Source organism: Rhinopithecus roxellana, chromosome 12 (assembly GCF_007565055.1).
Source record: "Rhinopithecus roxellana isolate Shanxi Qingling chromosome 12, ASM756505v1, whole genome shotgun sequence".
NCBI classification, from domain to species: Eukaryota; Metazoa; Chordata; class Mammalia; order Primates; family Cercopithecidae; genus Rhinopithecus; species Rhinopithecus roxellana.
Window position 1 is genome coordinate 28,101,091 of NC_044560.1, and position 23,316 is coordinate 28,124,406.

General features: G+C 44.5%; 1 protein-coding gene across 2 annotated transcripts; it reads left to right on the top strand.

Moving 5' to 3' along the window:
* Positions 1–1,610: 1,610 nt before the first annotated feature.
* On the top strand, positions 1,611–22,756 carry TNFRSF9 (TNF receptor superfamily member 9). Of its 2 annotated transcripts, none has more exons than XM_010357379.2 (8): positions 1,611–1,763; positions 2,475–2,658; positions 4,123–4,230; positions 4,621–4,758; positions 5,173–5,239; positions 7,779–7,909; positions 9,358–9,489; positions 22,362–22,756. In XM_010357379.2, exons 2-8 carry the CDS (start codon positions 2,559–2,561, stop codon positions 22,448–22,450), a joined length of 765 nt encoding a protein of 254 aa, XP_010355681.1. In that variant the 5' UTR covers positions 1,611–1,763; positions 2,475–2,558; the 3' UTR covers positions 22,451–22,756. The 2 variants fall into 2 exon arrangements, with proteins under 2 accessions (XP_010355681.1, XP_030768849.1); XM_030912989.1 differs by having other exon boundaries at positions 1,644–1,763; positions 4,684–4,758.
* The last annotated feature ends 560 nt before the right edge of the window (positions 22,757–23,316 follow it).

Consider the following 23,316-nt stretch of genomic DNA (forward strand, 5'->3'; position numbering starts at 1 on the left):
GGGCAGGTTCATCCACAGCCTGGAGCCTCCTCCTCCTCCTCCTCCTCCTCCACCTCTTTTTCCTTCTCATTCTGCCTTCTCATTCTTCCTCCTCCTCTTTCTCCTCCCCTTCTCTTTTTGTTCTTTTCTTCTTCCTTCTCTTCCTTTTCTCTTTATTTTCCTCCTCCTCTCCCTCTTCTTTCTCCTTATCCTCCTCCTCTCCTCTTATTGTTCTTTTTTTTCCTTCTGTTTTCTGCACTTCTGCCCTCCGCTTCCTCTTCTTTTTTTTTTTTTTTTTTTTTTTTTTTTTTTTTTTTTTTTGAGGTGGAGTCTTGATCTGTGGCCCAGACTGGAGTGCAGTGGCGCGATCTCGGCTCACTGCAACCTCTACTTCCCAGGTTCAAGCGATTCTCCTGCCTCAGCCTCAGTAGCTGGGATTACAGGGATCCACCGCCACCACCCCCGGGGCTAACTTTTAGTAGAGACAGGTTTTTGCCATGTTGGCCAGGCTGGTCTAAACCTCCTGACCTCAGGTGATCCACCTACCTCAGCCTCCCAAGTGTTGGGATTATAGGCATGAGTCACCACGCCTGATCTCTTTCGCCTTTATTTATTTATTTATTTATTTATTTATTTATTTATTTTTTTTTTTTTTTTTGAGGCAGAGTCTCGCTCTGTCGCCCAGGCTGGAGTGCAGTGGCCAGATCTCAGCTCACTGCAAGCTCCACCTCCTGGGTTCATGCCATTCTCCTGCCTCAGCCTCCCAAGTAGCTGGGACTACAGGCGCCCGCCACCTCGCCCGGCTAGTTTTTTGTATTTTTTAGTAGAGACGGGGTTTCACCGTATTGGCCAGGATGGTCTCGATCTCCTGACCTCGTGATCCACCCGTCTCGGCCTCCCAAAGTGCTGGGATTACAGGCTTGAGCCACCGCGCCCGGCCTATTTATTTATTTTTTAAGAAAAATTGAAATCATGGTTTTCTAAAAATCCCTTCTAGCTCTCAGCTTCACCAAATCAAGTCCTGGTCATTCACTTGCCCTGCCACTGCTGTGCTTCCCCTTTTTCCATTTCCCTCCATTTCTCCCTCCTTCCTCCCTCTGTCATCCATGCAGCGAGGAGCACGGTAAGGGACCAGGCAGACATGGGTTCCAACCCCGCAGGCTCCCTGTCCTGTTGACGCTCTGACTCCACTTGCGGCCCCAATTTCCTCATTTGCATAGTGTTCCCCCAGTAACAACAGCAGTCATACAAAGTTCTAGGGTTCTTTCGAGGACAGTGTGTATTCACCACAGTGCACCTCTGACGCCTGGCACATCGGCTGTGCTCAAGCAATGACAGCTATTGCTTTACAGTGACGTGGAGTTAAGGGACCGCATATGGCAAAATGCTGATCATTATTTTGAAGTTGGTTTCATCCCTCTAATCCCAAATCCAGTATTTTAGGGACATGCTAAATTGTTTGTCCTGGAGAGCTATGTTAAGGGACAAAATCCTTTTCCCTACATCAACTATGACACATCCTGACAGTAGAGAGCTGCTTCCAAGAAGCAATTTAAAGTGCCATTATCAGGCAGGCACAGGGGCTCTAGGGGATTTTGGGGCCAGCAGATATGAAATGAAAAATTTCACAGAGCTGTCACAGAGTTGTGATGGGAATTTCCCAAGAGACCCCGCCCCCGGCTGAGTCACTGCACTCCTCCTATGTTTGACCTGAAGTCCTCCAGAGCTGCAGAAGCCTGAAGACCAAGGAGTGGAAAGTTCTCCAGCAGCCCTGAGATCTCAAGGTCTGTCCATTTGGGGGAGTGGGTGGGGGCACTGAGAGGGGGTGAGGATAGAACTTTTGCTCCCTTTGCCCATTTCTAGACTTTTTCTCCTTCTAATTTATAATAACTTCTCTTCAATAGCCCATTAAATAAACATCAATAACTTGGCCTGAAGAGAGTTTTGCACTCCTGAGTTTTGTTACCATACAAGCACCACATCTCAAAACATGTCTCTGTTGAAGAAAATGTGTTAGTGAGTTGAACAGGGAGGTCTTTCCACATATTAGTAGTTAGGTGTTCAGCTAAAGGGGGGAAGAGTGATTTTGTGATAGCTTCTTCTTGAACGGAATTGTCTGATGCCCCTGACAGATTCTGTTTGTAAGGAGTTTTTTTTCAGGGGCAGTAAGTAATTGGCATTATTGCTGGATGGTACTGCAAAGTACCCATGAAAGTCCCCAAAAGTTCTGGCTGTTGTTATTTCCACATTTCGGCAGAACATGATGGAAAACGCACTCTCAGACTTTGGCAAACCTGCACAAAGCAGTGTGTTTAATCATGCCTGCCTTGTTGTAGTGGTTTCTATGAATTTGCTACTTTTCCATAATATTGCATCATTAATTGTTCCTGAAAAGCCCTGAGTTTTCCTCTTGTAGAATTGTATAGGTAATGATTACAAATAGATAATTTTGAAAGGAGAAACCACCTTTCCTTGGAAATGTTTACCTTTTGCAGAGTGACATTTGTGAGACCAGCTAATTTGATTGAAATTCTCTTGGAATCAGCTTTGCTAGTATTATACCTGTACCAGATTTCATCATGGGAAACAGCTATTACAACATAGTAGCCACTCTGTTGCTGGTTCTGAACTTTGAGAGGACAAGATCATTGCAGGATCTGTGTATTAACTGCCCAGCTGGTGAGTACTCAGTTATCATGTGCATTTGATCTGTTCTGTTGGAAGTATGGTTCAGTTAGTCTAGTAGTTAGGGCCAATGAGCTCCCTTTTAAGGAAAGGAAAATGAAAATTCATTCATTTACAAATATTTATTGGATGCTACAACCTAGCTGTGTGAACACAGCAGTCATTCAACCTCTTGTGCCTTGACTTTCTCATCTGGGGATAATAAGGGAACCTGTTTTATAGGATGGCTGGGAGGATCAAATGAAGGGCTTAGAACAGTGCATGGCACATGGCAAGACTGGTATTTATTTGTGGCAATTATTTGTGGACTGAGCTTTCTAAATATTAGAGGAAACATTCATTTGACAAGACAGAAGTTTTACTTACCAAAATGTAAATAAATGTTAGTTTTGTGTGTAGGATTTTGTGCTCAGACTGGGGACACAGCAGCGAGTAAGTGGGTGTTAAAGGGCTTAACAGAGTGGGGAAAGTCAGGGGCATTTAAATTTTAGTGTAGGACATTGATGTCCTCCTGGATCCAGTCATACTGATCTCCTAGATCAATCAAGATAATAATTTTGTTTTATTCAATAGATAAAGTATTTTCTTTCTGCTGATTTATTTGTTACAATATCTGGTTTTTGGTTTTTGTTTTTGTTTTTGTTTTTTTGAGACAGAGTATCACTCTGTCACCCAGGCTGGAGTGCAGTGGCATGATCTCAGCTCATTGCAACCTTGACCTCCCAGGTTCAAGCAATTCTCCTGCCTCAGCCTCCCAAGTAGCTGGGATTACAGACATGCACCACTGCGCCTGGCTAATTTTTGTATTTTTAGTAGAGACAGGGTTTCACCATGTTGGCCAAGCTGGTCTTGAACTCCTGACCTCAGGTGATCTGCCTGCCTTGGCCTCCCAAAGCACTGGGATTACAGGTGTGAGCCACTGCACCTGGCCTGTATTTTGTTATTTCTAATTCTGTGATTACACAAAGAATAATCTTGCAAATGTGTTCTTTTAGGAAGTCAATCAAACTAATGCCTATCACTGTGGCAGCTAGAAAACTCATCCTTCTTTTTTTTTTTTTTTTTGAGACAGAGTCTCGCTCTGTTGCCCAGGCTGGAGTGCAGTGGCTGGATCTTAGCTCACTGCAAGCTCCGTCTCCCGGGTTTATGCCATTCTCCTGCCTCAGCCTCCCGAGTAGCCGGGACTACAGGCGCCCGCCACCTCACCTGGCTAGTTTTTTTTTTTTTTTGTATTTTTTAGTAGAGACGGGGTTTCACCGTGTTAGCCAGGATGGTCTCGATCTCCTGACCTCGTGATCTGCCCATCTCGGCCTCCCAAAGTGCTGGGATTACAGGCTTGAGCCACCGCGCCCGGCCTTCATCATTCTTTTATAATCCTGTTTTCTTGTAAACTTCAGAATGCCTTGGGTGACGATTGCCCATTGTCAAATGTGTACCACTATTGTCTGCCTTTCTTAGGTACATTCTGTGATAATAACAGGAATCAGATTTGCAGTCCCTGTCCTCCAAATAGTTTCTCCAGCGCAGGTGGACAAAGGACCTGTGACATATGCAGGCAGTGTAAAGGTATGAGTTCAAAGATATTTTCTTCTTCTAGAAGATAATTGGGAAGATAAGCTTTTCTTTCCTGTTTATTAACTGCTCTCTTTTGAAAATCTCAAGTGTCAAAGACTCTGATTCTTCTGACAACCAGCAGGTCCAGTAAAATAATATCGGGTGACAGCAATTATTTGTGGATTGAGATTTCTAAATATTAGAGGAAACATTCTTTTGACAAGAGAGAAGTTTTTACTTACCAAAATGTAAAAATGTCGTTATGGAGATTTAAAAGTAAACTTTCAAATCACTGGGAACACTATAAGTAGAGTGAACATGATTGTTACTGCAGAGTGTAAATTCGCTTCCTGGATTTGGAGGTCAAGTGTAATAAAACAGGGGCTGGGGGGAACTTTGTAGGTGTTTTCAAGACCAGGAAGGAGTGTTCCTCCACCAGCAATGCAGAGTGTGACTGCATTTCAGGATATCACTGCCTGGGGGCAGAATGCAGCATGTGTGAACCGGATTGTAAACAAGGTCAAGAATTGACAAAAAAAGGTACGTTTGCGCTTCTTTGATCTAGGGTAGTTTTGTGATGTAGACAAACTTAGCTTAGGTCTTGATCCTTTGAAAATAAACAGATTTGTAGAACCTTAAAGTAACAAGTGAGTATATGATATGTCATATTTTAATTAATAAAATATTTCCATTATTTCTTCATAAATGGAAATAATTTGAAATCAGAATGTTTGTTAATTGCCAGAACCATTCATCTTCACCCATTTCAGACATAGACAATACTTTATGTACAGTTAGAATAAAAACTAGCCATCTTAGGGTGTTGTTTCAAGAATTATAGAATAATTTGTGCAGATTGCATTACGGTAATGACTTTATTAAGTTCATCACAGGGAAAGTTACCAAATGATGAAAATGCTTCCTTTTTGTTATTGCTTTCGTTTTTAACGCAAGGTTGTAAGGACTGTTGCTTTGGGACATTTAATGATCAGAAACGTGGCGTCTGTCGACCCTGGACAAAGTAGGTATCATTTCTTTTAGTTTATGGCATAAAGGATCTGGGTTAAAGTTTTTGGAAGATGAGGAATGCTGTCATTGAAGCTTTTTTTGCACCCATCAAGTATAGACAGAATGTAACATACTAAGAGGCAGCGTGGGAGCACTGTGAGGTTGTAGCAACTCAGTAGGCAAAGTGGGCATCTTCTCCAGAAACAGTGCCTGGAACATTTAGATCAGAATTGCCAGTGGAGGGTGGGCACGTGCAGTGGCTCACGCCTGTAATCTCAGCACTTTGGAGGCTGAGGCAGGAGGACTGCTTGAGCCCAGGAGTTCGAAACCAGCCTGAGTGAGACCCCGTCTCTACAAAAAAAATAAAAAAATTTGCCAGGCATAATGGCACATGTCTATAGCCTTCCCAGCTATAGAGAAGGCTGATGAGGCAGGAGGATCACCTGAGTCTGGGAGGTTACGGCTGCAATGAGGTATGATCGCACCATTGCACTCCAGAACAGAGACCCTGTCTCAAAAGAAAGGAAAAGAATTGCCAGTGGAACTTTGCCACTGTCTGCCTCTTCTCTGTTTCCTTCTCATTCCTTTGCTGCCTGTTATCTTCTCTCGTTGATCAGCCCATCTCCATGTGCTCAATGCCAGCCCCTAGAATGATACAGAAGTAACTAATTGCTCGTTACCCTCCAAAATGTGGCACACACTTGGGCACACAAGGCCATCACAGGTGGTAAAAAGCCAGTAGTATACGAGAGAATGTGACTGTTGTTTTGTGGAACCAGAAATCACACTGTGGTCTGTGGATAGGTGCTGGTCCACAAATGGCTTGTCTTGTGCCCCCATCAACAGCGGTGTAGGGTTAGAGAATAAGCATTTAGAAACTTTTAAGGCAAATTGGCAGAGTAATGTGGTCTGTTGACTAAGAATAAAAATTTGGGCGTTGCATTTTATATGTATTTGCTTCTTTTTCCATTTGACTTTCTTACTAGAAAATCATTTTTATTATTTTACTTTTACATTTTTATTGTATTTCAAAAGTGTATTGGTCTGTAACAGACTGGAAAGTGACTCTTTTGGAGAGAAATAAAGTGTTTTAAAACAGGAATCATAGTATCCCTCTGCTTTTGTCATTTACAATTTATCAGCATCAGAGTGGCTGACAAATGGAATCGTGATTCACAAGAAAAGTATTAACTGTTTTCTTGGACTTAGCTGAATTCTCTCTTTGGAAAGTGGCTTTTTAAAAAAGATCTGTTTTGTTTGCTTGTTTGTTTGTTTTGAGATGGAGTTTCACTCTTCTTGCCCAGGCTGGAGGGCAATGGCGCAGTCTCACCTGACTGCAACCTCCACCTTCCAGGTTCAAGCAATTCTCCTGCCTTGGCCTCCTGAGTAGCTGGGATTACAGGTGCACACCACCACGCCTGGCATTTTTAGTAGAGATGGGGTTTCACCATGTTAGCCAGGCTGGTCTCGCACTCCTGACCTCAAGTGATCCACCCGCCTTGGCTTCCCAAAGTGCTGGGATTCCAGGCATGAGCCACCGTGACCGACTGGAAAGTGGCTTTTTAAAAAAAGTCTTTCAATACAAATTTTTCAGAGTTGTTAAGTGAGTCTGCATGGAAGAGTGGGTTTAATCTGGCTCTGGAGGATGGGTGGATGTGGGGTAGGTAAAGGGACGAGGGAAAGGCGTAACAAGAAAAGCAACAATGATAGCGATAATGGTGATGATGATGATGATGGCTACCATTTACTCAGCGTGTCAGACGTGCAAGAGTGTGTCACTGACTCTCACTCGTTTGTTCTTTGAAATAGTTCTGGCAGCACATACAATCCTAATTTTGCAGATGAGAAAACTGAGGCTTAGGGAGGTTTCATTTTTCTTTTCTTTTCTTTCTGAGACAGCATCAAACTCCTGGGTTCAAGTGATCAGCCTGGAACTCCTGGGTTCAAGTGATCCTCCCACCTCAGTCTCCTGAGTAGCTGGGACCATAGGCATGCACCACCAGCTAATTTTTTTGGTTTGTTTTTTAATTTTTGTAGAGATGGGGTCTTGCTATGTGACTCAGGCTGGTCTCCAACGCCTGGTCTCAAGTGATCCTCTGGCCTCGGCCTACCAAAGTGTTGGGATTGCAGGCGTGAGCCACCGTGCCTGGGCTACAGAGATTTCTTAACTTGCCCAAGGTCATTCTGGGAAGCAGCAGACCCAGGGCTCAAACCCCGGTTTGCCTGATGCCAGTGCTGGACCTCTTAACCCTATGCTAGCCTTCATCTGTGCCAGAGATGGTCAAGTCTGATTAAGAAACTGGGGGTGAGAGACTAACCAGGCAAAACAGCCTGAACTAAGCTGTCACCGAACAGAAGGAAGCCATGGAAAGCTGCAGGGAGCCAGACAGTCAAGTGGAAGTTTCTCAAAATATCTTTGCATCGCCTTCAAACGCAGACTCATATATCCTTTTCACTAGGCTACTTCATTGGATAAAAACTGACAAAGTTTTAAATCAGAATCCTCTGGACCTAAGTTAATTATTTAAACTCTTTTCATTGAACTGTCTAAGCTGTTCTTTGGATGGAAAGTCTGTGCTTGTGAATGGGACGAAGGAGAGGGACGTGGTCTGCGGACCATCTCCAGCCGACCTCTCTCCAGGAGCATCCTCTGCGACCCCGCCTGCCCCTGCGAGAGAGCCAGGTAGCTGGGCTATGCCATTCAATCAAAGTGCATATCTTGTGGTGATTCCAGATGGTATCTAAATCTCCTCAATATCATGATGTCTCACACCTCCACCTACAACAGGCACTGCCCACGTGCATTCCTTCCTGAATCCTGCCCTCAGGGACCCAGCAGGTTCCTTCCCAGGCATTTGTTATTCAGTCTGAGATACACATTTGTAAGCAGTGCCGGAGGACACTTCACCCAGACAGAGTCTATATCTTTATCAATGCCAAGGAAAGGTGATTATAGGGTCCCATCTTTTCTTTTCTTTTCTTTTCTTTTCTTTTTTTTTTTTTTTTTAAGAGCGTTCCTTGCTCTGTGCCAGGCTGGAGTGCCGTGGCGTGATCTTGGCTCACTGCAACCTCCACCTCCTGTGCTCAACCAATCCTCCCACCTCAGCCTCCCCAGTAGCTGGGACTGTAGGCACGCACCACCACACCTGGCTAATTTTTGTATTTTTTTTTTTTGGTAGAGTTGGGGTCTTGCTCTGTTGCCCAGGCTGCTCTCAAACTCCTGGGCTCAAGCAATCATCCTGCCTTGGCCTCCAAAAGTGTTGGGATTACAGGCGTGAGCTGCCGCGTCCGGCCCCTGGGTCCCCTATTTTCTGTGCTAGAAAGGATAAACTGCTTAATTTGTGTGTCCTCTAGGAAAACTATTAAGTTTCTTTCTTTCTTTCTTTTTTTTTTTTTTTTTTGAGACAGAGTCTCTGTCACCCAGGCTGGAGTGCAATGGCACGATCTTGGCTCACCACAACCTCCGCTTCCCAGGTTCAAGCGATTCTTCTGCCTCAGCCTCCTGAGTAGCTGGGATTACAGGCACTCACCCACCATGGTGCCCGCCTAAGTTTTGTATTTTTGGTAGAGATGGAGTTTCTCCATGTTGGCCAGGCTGGTTTCAAACTCTTGACCTCAGTTGATCTGCTCACCTCGGCTTCCCAAAGTGCTGGGATTGCAGGCATGAGCCACCGCGCAGCCATTACGTTTCTTTTTTTCTTTTCTTTTCTTTTCTTTTTTTTTTTTTTTTTTTGAGATGGAGTCTTGCTCTGTTGCCCAGGTTGGAGTGCAGTGGAACCATCTCAGCTCACCGCAAGCTCCGCCTCCCGGGTTCACGCGGTTTTCCTGCCTCCGCCTCCCGAGTAGCTGGGACTACAGGCGCCCGCCACAGCTCTGTTGTTCAGGCTGGTCTTGAACTCCTGACTCTAAGTGATCCTCCTGCCTCGGCCTTCCAAAGTATCGGGATTACAGGCATGAGCCACCATGTCTTGCCTTTTTAAAAGTTTTCCAAGTTTACTCCATTAGCAGGTTGGAGATGCCCAAGGCTCTGATTCTTCTCATGCTTAGGAGTTTACCAATGTAAATATACACATGTGTGTATGAGTGTCAATACATTTCTGCATGCGTTTCTCCTTTTGCTGTGTTTTGCAGGACACTCTCCGCAGATCATCTTCTTTCTTGCGCTGACTTCGACTGCAGTACTCTTCCTGCTGTTCTTCCTCGTGCTCCGTTTCTCTGTTGTTAAACGGGGCAGAAAGAAACTCCTGTATATATTCAAACAACGTAAGATTAACATAATCATATTAGAGCTCTGGCAAGGCAAGGCTTTTTATAATAGAAAGGAAAAGATGATTTTTTTAAAAATTCTAGAAATGAGGTTCATATAGCCCAGTGGTTATCAAGCAGGGGCAATTTCATCCCTGGGAGTATTTGGTGGCGGTGGTGGTGGTGATTTGGGTGATTAGGTGGTGATTGACATCTAGTGAGTAGAGACCAGTGATGCTGCTAAACTCCTACCATGCACAGGACAGCCTCCCAGCAAAGAATGATGCTGCCCCAAATGTCAACAGTGCTGAGGATGGAGAAAGCTTGCATATAGAATAGCACATCTTGGTTCTAGAAAAATGTCAGATTTAAATATGCTGCAGCCTTGGATTATTGCGTGTGTGTGTATGTGTGTGTGTGCGCGCGTGTGTGTGTATGTGTGTGTGCCTGTGTGTGCGTGTGCGTGCATGTGTGTGCGTGTGCGTGCCTTGTGTGCGTGCGTGTGTGTGTGTATGCGTGTGTGTGTATGTGTATGTATGTGCGTGTAGAGGACACTGGCAAATAAGAATCAGAAAACCATGTTCCCCCCATGTCCCCATGTCCCTCTGGTTGATAAACTGGTTTAAAATGAGTTTAGACCTGTATTCGAGGAAGGCAGAGAGAACAAAGAGGGAGTTTGAAGGGAGTTTAACAAATGGATTATTACAGCACCAGTATGGATTACATGAAAAATTTCAATAATGAATTTCATTCATTCATTTGTTCAACAAGGTATTATTTCTATAAGGTACTCAGCAAGTGCCTGGCACAGAGTCAGCACCCACTAAACAAAAGCCATTGATATTTATTTGAAAAAGTATATAGATGGAAGGCAACCTGTTTTTTGTCTTTGTGAAGGACAGAACGAGACAGAACAGGCTTAATAAGACTTAATAAGAGGGATATAATAGAAGGAGCTTTTTGAGAGCAAAATTTTAACCCAAAACACCATGTAAGACCAGAATGTGTCTATTTGTAGGTTGTTAAAAACATATGTGCAGGAACGCATTAGTAAAGTTTTTTTTTCTTTTTCTTTTTTTTTTGGAGACGGAGTTTCGCCTTTGTTGCCCAGGCTGGAGTGCAATGGCGCAATCTCGGCTCACCGCAACCTCCATTCACTGCAACCTCCTCCTCCCGGGTTCAAGCAATTCTCCTGCCTCAGCCTCCCTAGTAGCTGGGATTACAGGCATGCACCACCATGCCCAGCTAATTTTGTATTTTTAGTAGAGACAGAGTTTCTCCATGTTGGTCAGGCTGGTCTTGAACTCCCGACCTCAGGTGATCCGCCTGCCTCGGCCTCCCAAAGTGCTGGGATTACAGGCGAGAGCCACTGCGCTCGGCCAGTAAAGTCTTATCTAATAAATTATGCTAATTTATTTAAAACCTCTTTTTAAAGCGATATAGAACTTTTTTACATTGTGACCTATATAAAAAAATGCATAAATGCAAAGTTTAACAAATTGTTGTAAACGAACATCCAAATAACTCTACCAGAATCAAGAACTGGACCATAACCTATTCCCGAAGCCCTGGGCTGCCCTTTCTGGATCACAGCCTTCCTTGCCCACTAGTGCTAACCACATCTGGACTTGTATGATATTAACTTCCTTTTGCTATAGTTTTGCTACCCAACAACACCGTTTTATCAGGCTGCTGTGAACTTCATACAACAGAATCACACTGTGTTTCCTGTATCTTGCTCCTTCTTTCTTTTTCTTTTTTTTTTTTTTTTTGAGACGGAGTCTTGCTCTGTTGCCCAGGCTGGAGTGCAGTGGCGCAATATTGGCTCACTGCAAGCTCCGCCTCCCGGGTTCACGCCGTTCTCCTGCCTCAGCCTCCAGTGTAGCTGGGACTACAGGCGCCCGCCACTGCACCCGGCTAATTTTTTGTATTTTTAGTAGAGACGGGGTTTCACCGTGTTAGCCAGGATGGTCTCGATCTCCTGACCTCGTGATCCTCCCGTCTCGGCCTCTCAAAGTGCTGGGATTACAGGCGTGAGCCACTGCGTCCGGCCTTGGTCCTTCTTTCAACGTTGTGTCATGAAGATTCATCCACGTTGAGTTCATCTTTAGTTGATTTCCATTGTTGCGCACTCTTTTACTGAATGATGACATTGTTGTTTACCTATTCTAATATTGATGGACACTGGGATCACTTCCAGCTTGGGGTTATTACACGTAATGACATTTGAATATTTTTGTCCGTGTATCTCAGCACACGTAAACACGTGTTTCTGGTTTGGTTGTGTTTTTAAACCTAGGAATAACATTGCTGAGCTACAAGGAACATGTATCTTGGTCTTGAATATGCCAAACTGTTTTCCAGAATGATTGGACCCCATTTACACTCCCCTGGTGGCAATGATGTTCTTTCTACTCCACATCCCCTGATAACTCTTGGCAGCGTCGGACTATTTTTATCAATATGGTGGGCGGATAGTCGTATCTCATTGTGGTTTTAACTTACACTTCCTCTTTGCTAGTGAGGTTAGATGCCTTTTCATGTTATTTTGGCTATTTCCTCTTTAGTGAAGGGCCTGATCAAGTCTTTTGAGTATTTTCTCATAGGATTGTCTGTCCTCTTCTTACGTATAGGAAGTTTTTAGTCTGCTGTTCATGAGCTGCAAATATCTTTTCCTATTCTGTGGTTTGCTCTTTCATTCTCTTTTTGAGGTCTACACCTCCAATTTAAACCTCTACGCTCTCACTTAAGCCTGATTTCGGTTTTGTCTTTTGTTTTTTTGAGACAGGGTCTACTGTGTCACCCAGGCTGAAGTGCAGTGGTGCGATCACAGCTCACTGCAGCCTTGAACTCCAGAGCTCAGGCAATCTCCTGCCTCGGCCTATTAAATAGCTGGGACTATAGGTGCATACTACCACACAGAGCTAATTTTTAATTGATTTTTAATTTTTTTGTGGAGATGGGGTCTCACTATGTTGTCCAGGCCAGTCTTAAACTCCTGGGCTCAAGTGGTCCTACCACCTCGGTTTCCCAAAGTGCTGGACTTAATCCTGATTTAAAGGACTACCTCTGCAACAAAGTTCCATCCACACCCCAGACTGCAACAAAGTTCTTTCGAAAATGCTTTTCAAACGTATTTATGAGTAATTAGTGAGTTTCAGTGGAACCATAATTCATTTTTTAAAAGTTTTTAGGACACTCCCTGGTGGTCTAGTGGTTAGGATTCGGCGTTCACCGTCGCAATCTGGGTTCGATTCCTGGTCAGGGAAGTCTTCCTTCTGGCTGGGTGCTGTGGCTCACACCTGTAATCCCAGCACTCTGGGGGGCCAAGGCAGGCGGATCACCTGAGGTCAGGAGTTCAATACCAGCCTGGCCATGGTGATACCCCGTCTCTACTAAAAATACAAAAAATTAGCCAGGCGTGGTGGCGGGCGCCTGTAATCCCAGCTACTCAGGAGGCTGAGGCAGGAGAATCGCTTGAACCTGGGAGGCGGAGGTTGCAGTGAATGGAGATCACGCCATTGCACTCCAGCCTGGGCAACAAGAGTGAAACTCTGTCTCAAAAAAAAATTTTTTTTAGGTCATTTAAAAGAAATTTTGATTTTGACATAATTATAGATTCACAGGAATTTGTCAAGACAGGTACATCTCTCATGCCATTTCTGGGTTCCATCCTCCAGTGCAATGGCAAAGCAGGAAATTGACATTGGCATGGTGTGTGTGTGTGTACTTTGTCTCTTTGTCACACATGTGAAGTCGTATAACAACCAGCACAATAAAATCAGAACTTTCCATCACCGCTGAGATCTTCTCCCACTACTCCTTTCTAGTCAGGTGCTCTCCCTCTCCCCACCATCCCCTGGCAACCACTTATCTGTCTTCCATCTCTATACTTTTGCTATTTAAGAAATATTGTATAAATAGAATCATACAGCGTGTGTCAAGCTAAATCACAGACAGAGAAAGAGGCTCTCTAAAAGATTATGGTATTTTTTCCAGGAGTGGCATTGCAGTGGGAATATGATGGGTTTATTCAGGGAGGTAAAGGTGACAAGAGTTTTTAAAAGAAAAAATGAGGGGCTGGGCGCAGTGGCTCATGCCTGTAATCCCAGCACTTTGGGAAGCCGAGGTGGGTGGATCACCTGAGGTCAGGAGTTCGAGACCAGCCTGGCCAACATGGTGATACCCCATCTCTACTAAAAATACAAAAAGTTAGCCCAGTGTGGTGACACATGCCTGTAATCCCAGGTACTCGAGAGGCTGAGGCACGAGAATTGCTTGAACCTGGGAGGCAGAGGTTTTAGTGAGCCGATATCACGTCCTGTACCCAGCCTGGGTGACAGAGCAAGACTCTGTCTCAAAAAAAGAAAAAGGAAAAACTGAGGAGGATTATGTAAGTTATTTTGAAACAATGATCCTTTGCTACGAAGATCAATACCCGCAGAAGTATTTTTTTGTGTAAGACACGGTAGCCTCTGTGCAAGGTTGTGGTTTCTGCAGTCTTGTGATAGTTGTTTTTATTAGGCATGCATGCATAAGAAACTCTCTTCATGGCCTTCCCTGGCTCCATTTGTCAGGGTTTTTAAAATAAATTTTGAGACGGAATCTCCGTGTGTCATTCAGGCTGGAGTGCAGTGGCATGATCTCCGCTCGCTGCAAACTCCGCCTCCTGGGTTCAAGCGATTTTCGTGCCTCAGCCTCCTGAGTAGCTGGGATCACAGGCAGCTGCCACCATGCCCAGCTATAGTAGAGACGAGGTTTTGCCATGTTAGCCAGGCTGGTCTTGAACTCCTGGCCTCACGTGATCTGCCTGCCTCGGCCTCCCAAAGTGCTGGGATTACAGGCATGAGCCACCGCGCCCGGCCCATTTGTCGGGGTTTTGACACAAGTTACTCCATTTTGATTCTGACAACTTTCACAAACATGAACTTTTTTAAGATTTTGCTTTTTCACTCAGCAGAATGCCCTTGATATTCATCCAAGTTGCTGTGTGTTTCAATGATTCATTCTTTTTCCTTGCTGAATAGTATTCCATGATACGCTTGTGCCACAGTTTGTTTTACCATGCACCCATTAAAAGATATTTTGTTTGCTTTCTGTTTTGACTATTACATATAAAGCTGCGAGGAATAATCATGTACAGTTTTTGTGTGGGCATGTATTTTTGTATCTCTATGAGAAATGCTCAGGAGTGCAATTCCTGGGCTATATGTTTGGTGCTTGTTTAGTTTTTAAGAAGTTGCCAAACTATTTTCCAGAGGAAGTGTATCATTTCACATTCTCATCGGAGTTTCTCTGCATCCTTGCTTGCATTTTGCATTGCCTTAATTTTTATCTCAGCTGTTCTAATAGGTGTGTAGTGACATCTCATTGGGGCTTTAATTTGCATTTCCCTTATGGGTGGACATCTTTTCATACGCTTATTTTCCATTTTTACGTCTTCTTCAGTGAAGTGTTGTTCAGGTCTTTCGCCTATTTTCTAGTTAGATTATTTGTTTTACTGTTGAGATCCAAGAGTTCTTCATATTTCCCAGATAGGAGTCCTTTGGCATATATATGATTTATAAATATTTTCTCCCAGTCAGTAGCTTGCCTTTTCATCCTCTTCACGGGGCTCTTCCACAGAGAAAAGCTATTTAATTTTGATGAAGTCCAATTTATGGATTTTTTTTTTTTTTTTTTTTTTTTTTTTTTTTTTTTTTTTTTTTGAGACGGAGTCTGGCTCTGTCGCCCAGGCTGGAGTGCGGTGGCCGGATCTCAGCTCACTGCAAGCTCCGCCTCCCAGGTTCACGCCATTCTCCTGCCTCCGCCTCCCAAGTAGCTGGGACTACAGGCGCCCGCCTCGTCGCCCGGCTAGTTTTTTGTATTCTTTAGTAGAGACGGGGTTTCACCGTATTAGCTAGGATGGTCTCGATCTCCTGACCTTGTGATCCGCCCGTCTCGGCCTCCCAAAGTGCTGGGATTACAGGCTTGAGCCACCGCGCCCGGCCCAATTTATGGATTTTTTCATTGATGGAGTCATGTCTAAGAATTCTTCACTGAGTCCTGAGTCTCAAAGATTTAGATATTTTTCCCCTCTGTCTCCTATAACTTTTACAATTTTTTTATTTCGTATTTATATCTTGATTTTTTTTTTTTTTTTTTTTTTCCTGAGACAGGGTCTCTGGTTTGTCACCCAGGCTGGAGTGCACTGGTGTGATCATGGGTTACTGCAGCCTCCACCTCCTGGGCTCAAGTGATCCTCCCTCCTTGGCCTCCCAAGTAGCTGGGACTACAGGAGTGTGCCACCACTTGCCACAGACCTATTGGACTGAACAAAGTGGGGAGAACGCAGGAATAAAAGACAGGAGATAAAAGAATATATTTGGAAGAAGGAGTCAGGGGTAACCTTGCCTCTAGTGGACAAAGGCCCTGAACTTTATTAGGCAAAAGAGATGGTGAGAAAGCAGGGGTGATTGTCCTGTCGGTAATTGTCAGTTGGCCATTTGGTGTTTGGTTCACAGCAGACTTGGGAGACTGCATCCTTTGAACAATAGGTGCTAGATTTCTCAATAGATAACTTCAAGGAGCCAGGGAGTGATGTCCCTCAGCAAACCTTTTGGTGGCAGAGCAGTGTGAGTTTGCTCACATCTTGCATTTAAACACTTTACTGTTTGATCATATAGCCTCCAGCGGAATGTTGAGTCGGTGATGTCTCACGGCTTCGGCTCCCTGCATGCCTGGGTCATTTTTTATTTATTTATTTATTTTGAGACAGAGTCTCACTATGTTGCCCAGGCTGGTCTTGAACTCCTGGTCTCAAACAATCCTCCTGCCTTGACCTCCCAAAGTGCTGGGATTACAGGTGTGAGCCACTGTGCCAAGCCTTGATTCATTTTAAATTTTTCGTATAAGGTGTGAGAGGTTTTAGCCAAGTCTTTTGTTGTTGTTGTTGTTTTTGGCCTAGGGATGTCCAATTGCTCTAGCATCACTAGTGGAAAACATTAGTCTTCTTTCATTGTACCGTTGTCAGAAGTAAGGTGGCCGCAATTACGTGGGGCTGTCTGGTTTCCCTCTTCTGTTCTACTGATCCATGTGTTTCTTCTTCTGCCGATACCACACAGCCTTGATCACTGTGGTTATACATAAACACTGACATTGGGTAGAGGGTGGTAGTCTCTCCTGCTTTTTTATTTCATTTCAAAATTGTTTTGTGTATTCTAGTTCCTTTGCATTTCCACATACATTTTAGGATAATATCTATAGCTACAAAAAGCCGGTCGGGATTCTGATAACAATTGTGTTAAATCTGCATATCAGTTTGGGGCGAATTGACATCTTTACTATGTGAAGTACAGTCACGTATCACTTAACGACAGGGGTACGTTCTGAGAAATGTGTTGTTAGGTGATTTCGTTGTTATGTGAACATCATAGAGGGCACTTAGGCAAACCTAGACGGTACAGCCTACCATACACCTAGGCTGGATGGTATAGCCTGTCGCTCCTATGTTACAAATCTGTAGGGCGTGTGACTGTACCGAATACCATAGGCAACTGTAACATAATGGTATTTGTGTGGCTAAACATACCTAAACACAGAAGAGGTACCATGAAAATAATATGATTTTTGCCAGGCATGGTGGCTCACGTCTGTAATCCCAACACTTTGGGAGACCAAGGTGGGCTGATCACCTGCGGTCAGGAGTTCGAGACCAGCCTGGCCAACATGGTGAAACCCCGTTTCTACTATAAATACAAAAATTAGCTGGGTGTGGTGGCATGCGCCTGTAATTCCAGCTACTCAGGAGGCTGAGGTGGGAGAACCCCTTGAACCTGGGAGGCAGAGGTTGCAGTGAGCTGTGATCACACCACTGCACTCCAGGCTGGGCAACAAAGTGAGACTCCATTAGGAACGGGGCCACACAGCAGGAGGAGAGTGGTGGGCGAAAGCATGAAGCTTCCTCTGTATTTATAGCCGCTCCCCATCACTTGCATTACCACCTGATCTCCACCTCCCGTCACGTCAGCAGCAGCATTAGAGTCTCATAGGAGCACGAATCCTATTGTGAACTGCGCACGTGAGGGATCTGGGTTGCGGCTCCTTATGAGAATCTAATGTCTGATGATCTGTCACTGTCTCCCGTCACCCTTAGATGGGACTGTCTAGTTGCAGGAAAACAAACTCAGGCTCCCACTGATTCTACATTACGGGGAGTTGTATAATTACTTCTTTATATATTACAATGTAATAATAATAGAAATAAAGTGCACAATAAATGTAATGCGCTTGAATCATCCCGAAACCATCCCCCCACCCAGTCCATGGAAAAACTGTCTTCCACAAAACTGATCCCTCTTGCCAAAAAGGTTGAGGACCTCTGCTGTATATGACTGTAGTCTTATAAACACTGTACACTGAAGCTAAACTAAATTTATTTAAAATGTTTTCTTTCTTCAATAATAAATTAACCTGAGCTTACTGTAACTTTTTGCTTCATAAACTTTAATTTATTTATTTATTTATTTATTTTTTGAGGCACAGTCTGCTGCCCAGGCTGGAATGCAGTGGCAAGATCTTGGCTCACTGCAGCCTCCACCTCCCAGGTTCAAGTGATTCTCCTGCCTCAGCCCCCCAAGTAGCTGGGACTACAGGCAGCTGCCACCACGCCTGGCTAATTTTTGTATTAGAGATGGGGTTTCACCATGTTGGCCAGGCTGGTCTCGAACTCCTGAGCTCCAGTAATCTGCCCACCTTGGCCTCCCAAAGTGCTGAGATTACAGGCATGAGCCATCACACCCAGCCTATAAACTTAAAAACAATTTTTTAAACTTTTTGACTCTTTTGTAATAACTCTTAGCTTAAAACACAAGCACATTGTACAGCTATACAAAAATATTTTCTCTTTATTTCCTTATTCTATAAACTTATCTATTTAAAAGTTTTTAAATTGTTTTTTACTTTTTAAACTTTTTTGTGAAAAACTAAGACACAAACACACATATTAACCTAGACCCACACAGAGTTGGTGTCTGCCACCTCCACATCTTGTCCCACTGGAAGATCTTCGGGGCAAAAACATGCATGTAGCTGTCATCTCCTATGAGAACAATGTCTTCTTCTGGAATATCTGGAATACCTCCCAAAGGACCTGCCTGAGGCTGTTTTACAATTAACTGGTTTTTTTTGATTGTTTGTTTGTTTTTTTTTGAGACAGAGTCTTGCTCTGTTGCCCAGGCTGGAGTGCAATGGGGTGGTCTCGGCTCACTACAACCTCTGCCTCCCGAGTTCAAGGGATTCTCCTGTCTCAGCCTCCTAAGTAGCTGGGATTACAGGTGCATGGTGCTATGCCCGGCTAATGTACTTTAGTAGAGACGGGGTTTCACTGTGTTGCCCAGGCTAATCTCGAACTCCTGAGCTCAGTCAATCCACCGCCTCGGCCTCCTAAAGTGCTGGGATTACAGGTATGAGCCACCACGCCTGGCCTTAACTGGTTGTGTGTGTGTGGGTGGGTGTATATATAATATATAATATATATATATATATATATGGAATATACTCTAACTATAAAAAGTATGGCATAGTAAGTCCATAAACTACTAACATACTCATTTATTGTTATTATCAAGTATTATGTGCCATACATAATTGCATATGCTACACTTTACACAACTGGCAGCTCAGTAGGTTTTTCACATCAGTATCACCACAAACGTGAGCAATGAGCAGTGCTGCAGTGTTATGATGGTTGGATATCACAAGGCAACAGGAACTTTTCAGCTCCACTATAATCTTATGGGACCACGATCATATATGCGGTCTGTTTTTGACCAAAACATCGTTTTATGCAGTATGACTGTATTCCAATGCACAAACATGGTATGTCTCTCCATTTATTTATATATTTTAAAATTTCTTTCACAGCATTTTGCAGTTTTCACTATACAAGTTCTGTATGTGTTTTGTTAGATTTAGGCCTAAGGAAAAAAAATTTTTTTGAAGACAGGGTCTTGCTTGCTGTATTACCCAGGTTGGAGTGCAGTGGCATGATCACGGCTCACTGCAGCCTCAACCTCCTGGGCTCAAGTGATCCTCCCACCTCAGCCTCCAGAGTAGCTGAGACCACTGGCATGTACCACCACCCCTGGCTAATTTTTAAATGTTTTGTAGAGACAGGGCCTTGCTGTGTTACCAAAGATGGTCTAGAACTCCTGGACTCAAGCAGTCCTCCTGCTTTGGCCCCCATAATACTGGGATTACAGGCGTGAGCCCCCACACCAAGTTTCTGGATCTAATTTAGATCATGTATTTTCTCAGGGTTCCTCTGACATCACTCTAGGGAAGGAAGGAGGATGGGCAGCTTGTTACAGCCAGGCAGGGGTGGAGGAAGTTTGGGTTCTGCACTATGCCTCCTGGAGGGTGAGCGTCTCCTTTTTATTACTAGACATGTGGGAGTTCCGGCTCCCACTAGGCCTCCTCTGACACCACCCCAGGAAGGAGGGGGAGATGAGCCTTAATCCATGGTGAGGGAGGAAGTTCAGGTTCTCTACGCAGTCTTTCCTGGTGGGTTCGCAGGTGGAGCCACTGTGTTTTTTGTGGTGTTTTGTTAGAATTGAGTGGTTATTGTCTAGAAGTTTTTGGGCCAGGCGCAGTGGCTCATACCTGTAATCTCAGCACTTTGGGAGGCCGAGGCGGGCGGATCATAAGGTCAGGAGTTCGAGACCAGCCTGGCCAATATGGTGAAACCCTGTCTCTACTAAAAATACAAAAATTAGCCGGGCGTGGTGGTGGGTGCCTGTAGTCCTAGCTACTCGGGAAACTGAGGCAAGAGAATCACTTGAACCCGAGAGGCGGAGGTTGCAGTGAGCCAAGATCGCACCACTGCACTCCAGTCTGGGCAACAGAGAGAGACTCCGTCTCAAAAAAAAGAAAAAAGAAAAAAAAAAGAAGCTTTTAGTCTTGCTATGCTGCCCCTTTCCTAGTCTCACAACTAGGGAGTACAAACTCTTCTTAGTTTTTTGTGTGTGTTTTTTGAGATGGAGTCTTGCTCTGTTACTCAGGCTGGAGTGCAGTGGTGCAATCTCAGCTCACTGCAACCTTCGCCTCCCAGGTTCAAGCAATTCTCCTGCCTCAGCCTCTTGAGTAGCTAAGGTTACAGGTGTGCGCCACTATGCCCAGCTAATTTTTGTGTTTTTAGTAGAGACAGGGTTTCGCCATGTTGGCCAGGCTGGTCTTGAACTTCTGACCTCAGATGTTCTGCCTGCTTTGGCTTCCCAAAATGCTTGGATTACAGATGTGAGGCACCACACCTGGCCTATTCTTGGTTTTTGTTTTGCTTTGTCCATACTATTGGCATTTTTAGGTTGCTGCTTCTCTAGTTCCCAGTCAGAGGGAAATGAGGCAGAAAGAAACCCATTACCTTGTTGTTTCTCGGATCCGGAGATCATGACCCAATTGGCCTTCCTCTCTCTGCCTTTTGGAGAGGTTTTCAGCAGTACTCAGCAGGAAAATACGGAAAGCATGACATCTCAATCTTTTTTTTTTTTTTTGAGATGGAGTCTTGCTCTGTCGCCCGGGCTGGAGTGCAGTGGCCGGATCTCGGCTCACTGCAAGCTCCACCTCCCGGGTTCACGCCATTCTCCTGCCTCAGCCTCCCAAGTAGCTGGGACTACAGGCGCCCGCCACCTCACCCGGCTAGTTTTTGTATTTTTTAGTAGAGACGGGGTTTCACCGTGTTAGCCGGGATGGTCTCGATCTCCTGACCTCGTGATCCGCCCGTCTCGGCCTCCCAAAGTGCTGGGATTACAGGCTTGAGCCACCGCGCCCGGCCAGACATCTCAATCTTTCCAGAAGAGATCTCCATTTTGAAATTCATCTTTGAATCAATTTCAAAAGACATCCCGTTGGTATTTCTGAACATCTTGACAGTTTTTCATAAGTTCTAGGAGATGGTGTGGTTATTTGGGTTGGGTTTTTTTTTTTTTTATAGCAACAAGCATATGAACTTCGGGTAGGACTTTTTGACTTGCTTGTCTGTAAATAAATATCTGCTTAGGATTGAAAAACTGCTGAGCAGTAACATAAATACTTCACTAACATGTAAAAGAAAGCCTGGCAACTCATGCGCAGATCAGTTCTTGGTTCCTAACAATGGAAGTCGTGGGGATACCTCCACACTCTTGCAGTCATAGCATTGTGTTCCAAAGAAACCATCGGATCTCGAATCTATGTAACCCTCAAGACGAAAATATGTGCTGCTGAATTGAAACTAGAGCTATGATTGGGATATGGCTAATATTTTATGCTTTAGTGATTCATGCTTATGACTTCTTTTTAGCTAATGTAGAAAATAAATAAAATAGTTCTTAAAGACCAGTAAAAATATTTGGTAAACGGAAACAAATGTCAAATAATCTCTAGAGGAAGTTCATCCTTGCTGTTACCTCTCTTGTGGATGAGTTTGTTAAAAGTATTATTATTATTATTATTATTATTTTTGAGACAGAGTTTTGCTGTTGTCGCCCAGGCTGGAGTGCAGTGGCGCGATCTCGGCTCACTGCAACCTCCGTCTCCCGGGGTCAAGCGATTCTCCTGCCTCAGCCTCCCCAGTAGCTGGGATTACAGGCACCCGCTACCACGCCCGGCTAATTTTTGTATTTTTAGTGGAGATGGGGTTTTGCTATGTTGGCCAGGCTGGTCTCGAACTCCTGACCTCAAGTGATCTGCCCGCCTCCGTCTTCCAAAGTGCTAGGATTACAGGCGTCAGCCACCGCGCCTGGCTGAGTTTGTTAAAATTAAAGGTGAGAATGTTTGCTGCTTAGAGATGTTCTGCAGCTGTAATTTATGGAAAATAAGTGTTAAATGATTCGAATAGACAACAAAATATATGTATCTTTAAAATTTTTTTTTAGCATTTATGAGACCAGTACAAACCACTCAAGAGGAAGATGGATGCAGCTGCCGATTTCCAGAAGAAGAAGAAGGAGGATGTGAACTGTGAAATGGAAGTGGATAGGGCTGTTGGGACTTCCTTGAAAAGAAGCGAGGAGATACGAGTCATCCCGCTATCACAGCTTTCAAAATCAAGAACACCATCCTACAAATACCCAGGATTCCCCCAACACATGTTCTTTCCTCAATGCCAATAAGTCGTCCTTTAAAAACACACCACTTCTCTTTTTTTTTGGACAGGGTCTCACTCTGTCACCCAGGCTGGAGTGCAGTGGCACCATCATAGCTCTCTGCAGCCTTGACCTCCGGGAGCTCACATGATCCTCCTGCCTCAGTCTCCTGAGTAGCTGGAACTATAAGGAAGAACCACCACACCTGACTAACTTCTGTTTTTCATTTTGGTAGAGATGGCATTTCATCATGTTGTCCAGGCTAGTCTGATACTCCTAGGCTCACTTTGGCCTCCCAAAGTGCTGGGATTACGGACATGAGCCGCCATGCCTGGGCAAAATAATGCACCACTTTTTTTTTTTTTTTTTTTTTTTTTGAGACGGAGTCTCACTCTGTCGCCCAGGCTGGAGTGCAGTGGCCGGATCTCAGCTCACTGCAAGCTCCGCCTTCCGGGTTCACGCCATTCTCCTGCCTCAGCCTCCCGAGTAGCTGGGACTACAGGCGCCCGCCACCTCGCCCAGCTAGTTTTTTGTATTTTTTAGTAGAGATGGGGTTTCACCATGTTAGCCAGGATGGTCTCGATCTCCTGACCTCATGATCCACCCGTCTCGGCCTCCCAAAGTGCTGGGATTACAGGCTTGAGCCACCGCGCCCGGCCTAATGCACCACTTTTAACAGAACAGACAGATGGGGCCAGAGCTGGTGATAAAAAAGCATTTTCTAGATACCACTTAACAGGCTTGA

Bases quoted from the DNA above. Each gene is read 5' to 3' on its own strand.
- TNFRSF9 (XM_010357379.2), top strand. From the start codon at position 2,559: ATGGGAAACAGCTATTACAACATAGTAGCCACTCTGTTGCTGGTTCTG. The intron at 4,759-5,172 runs GTACGTTTGCGC...TTTTAACGCAAG, and splicing joins TCAAGAATTGACAAAAAAAG to GTTGTAAGGACTGTTGCTTT. The intron at 9,490-22,361 runs GTAAGATTAACA...ATTTTTTTTTAG, and splicing joins CCTGTATATATTCAAACAAC to CATTTATGAGACCAGTACAA.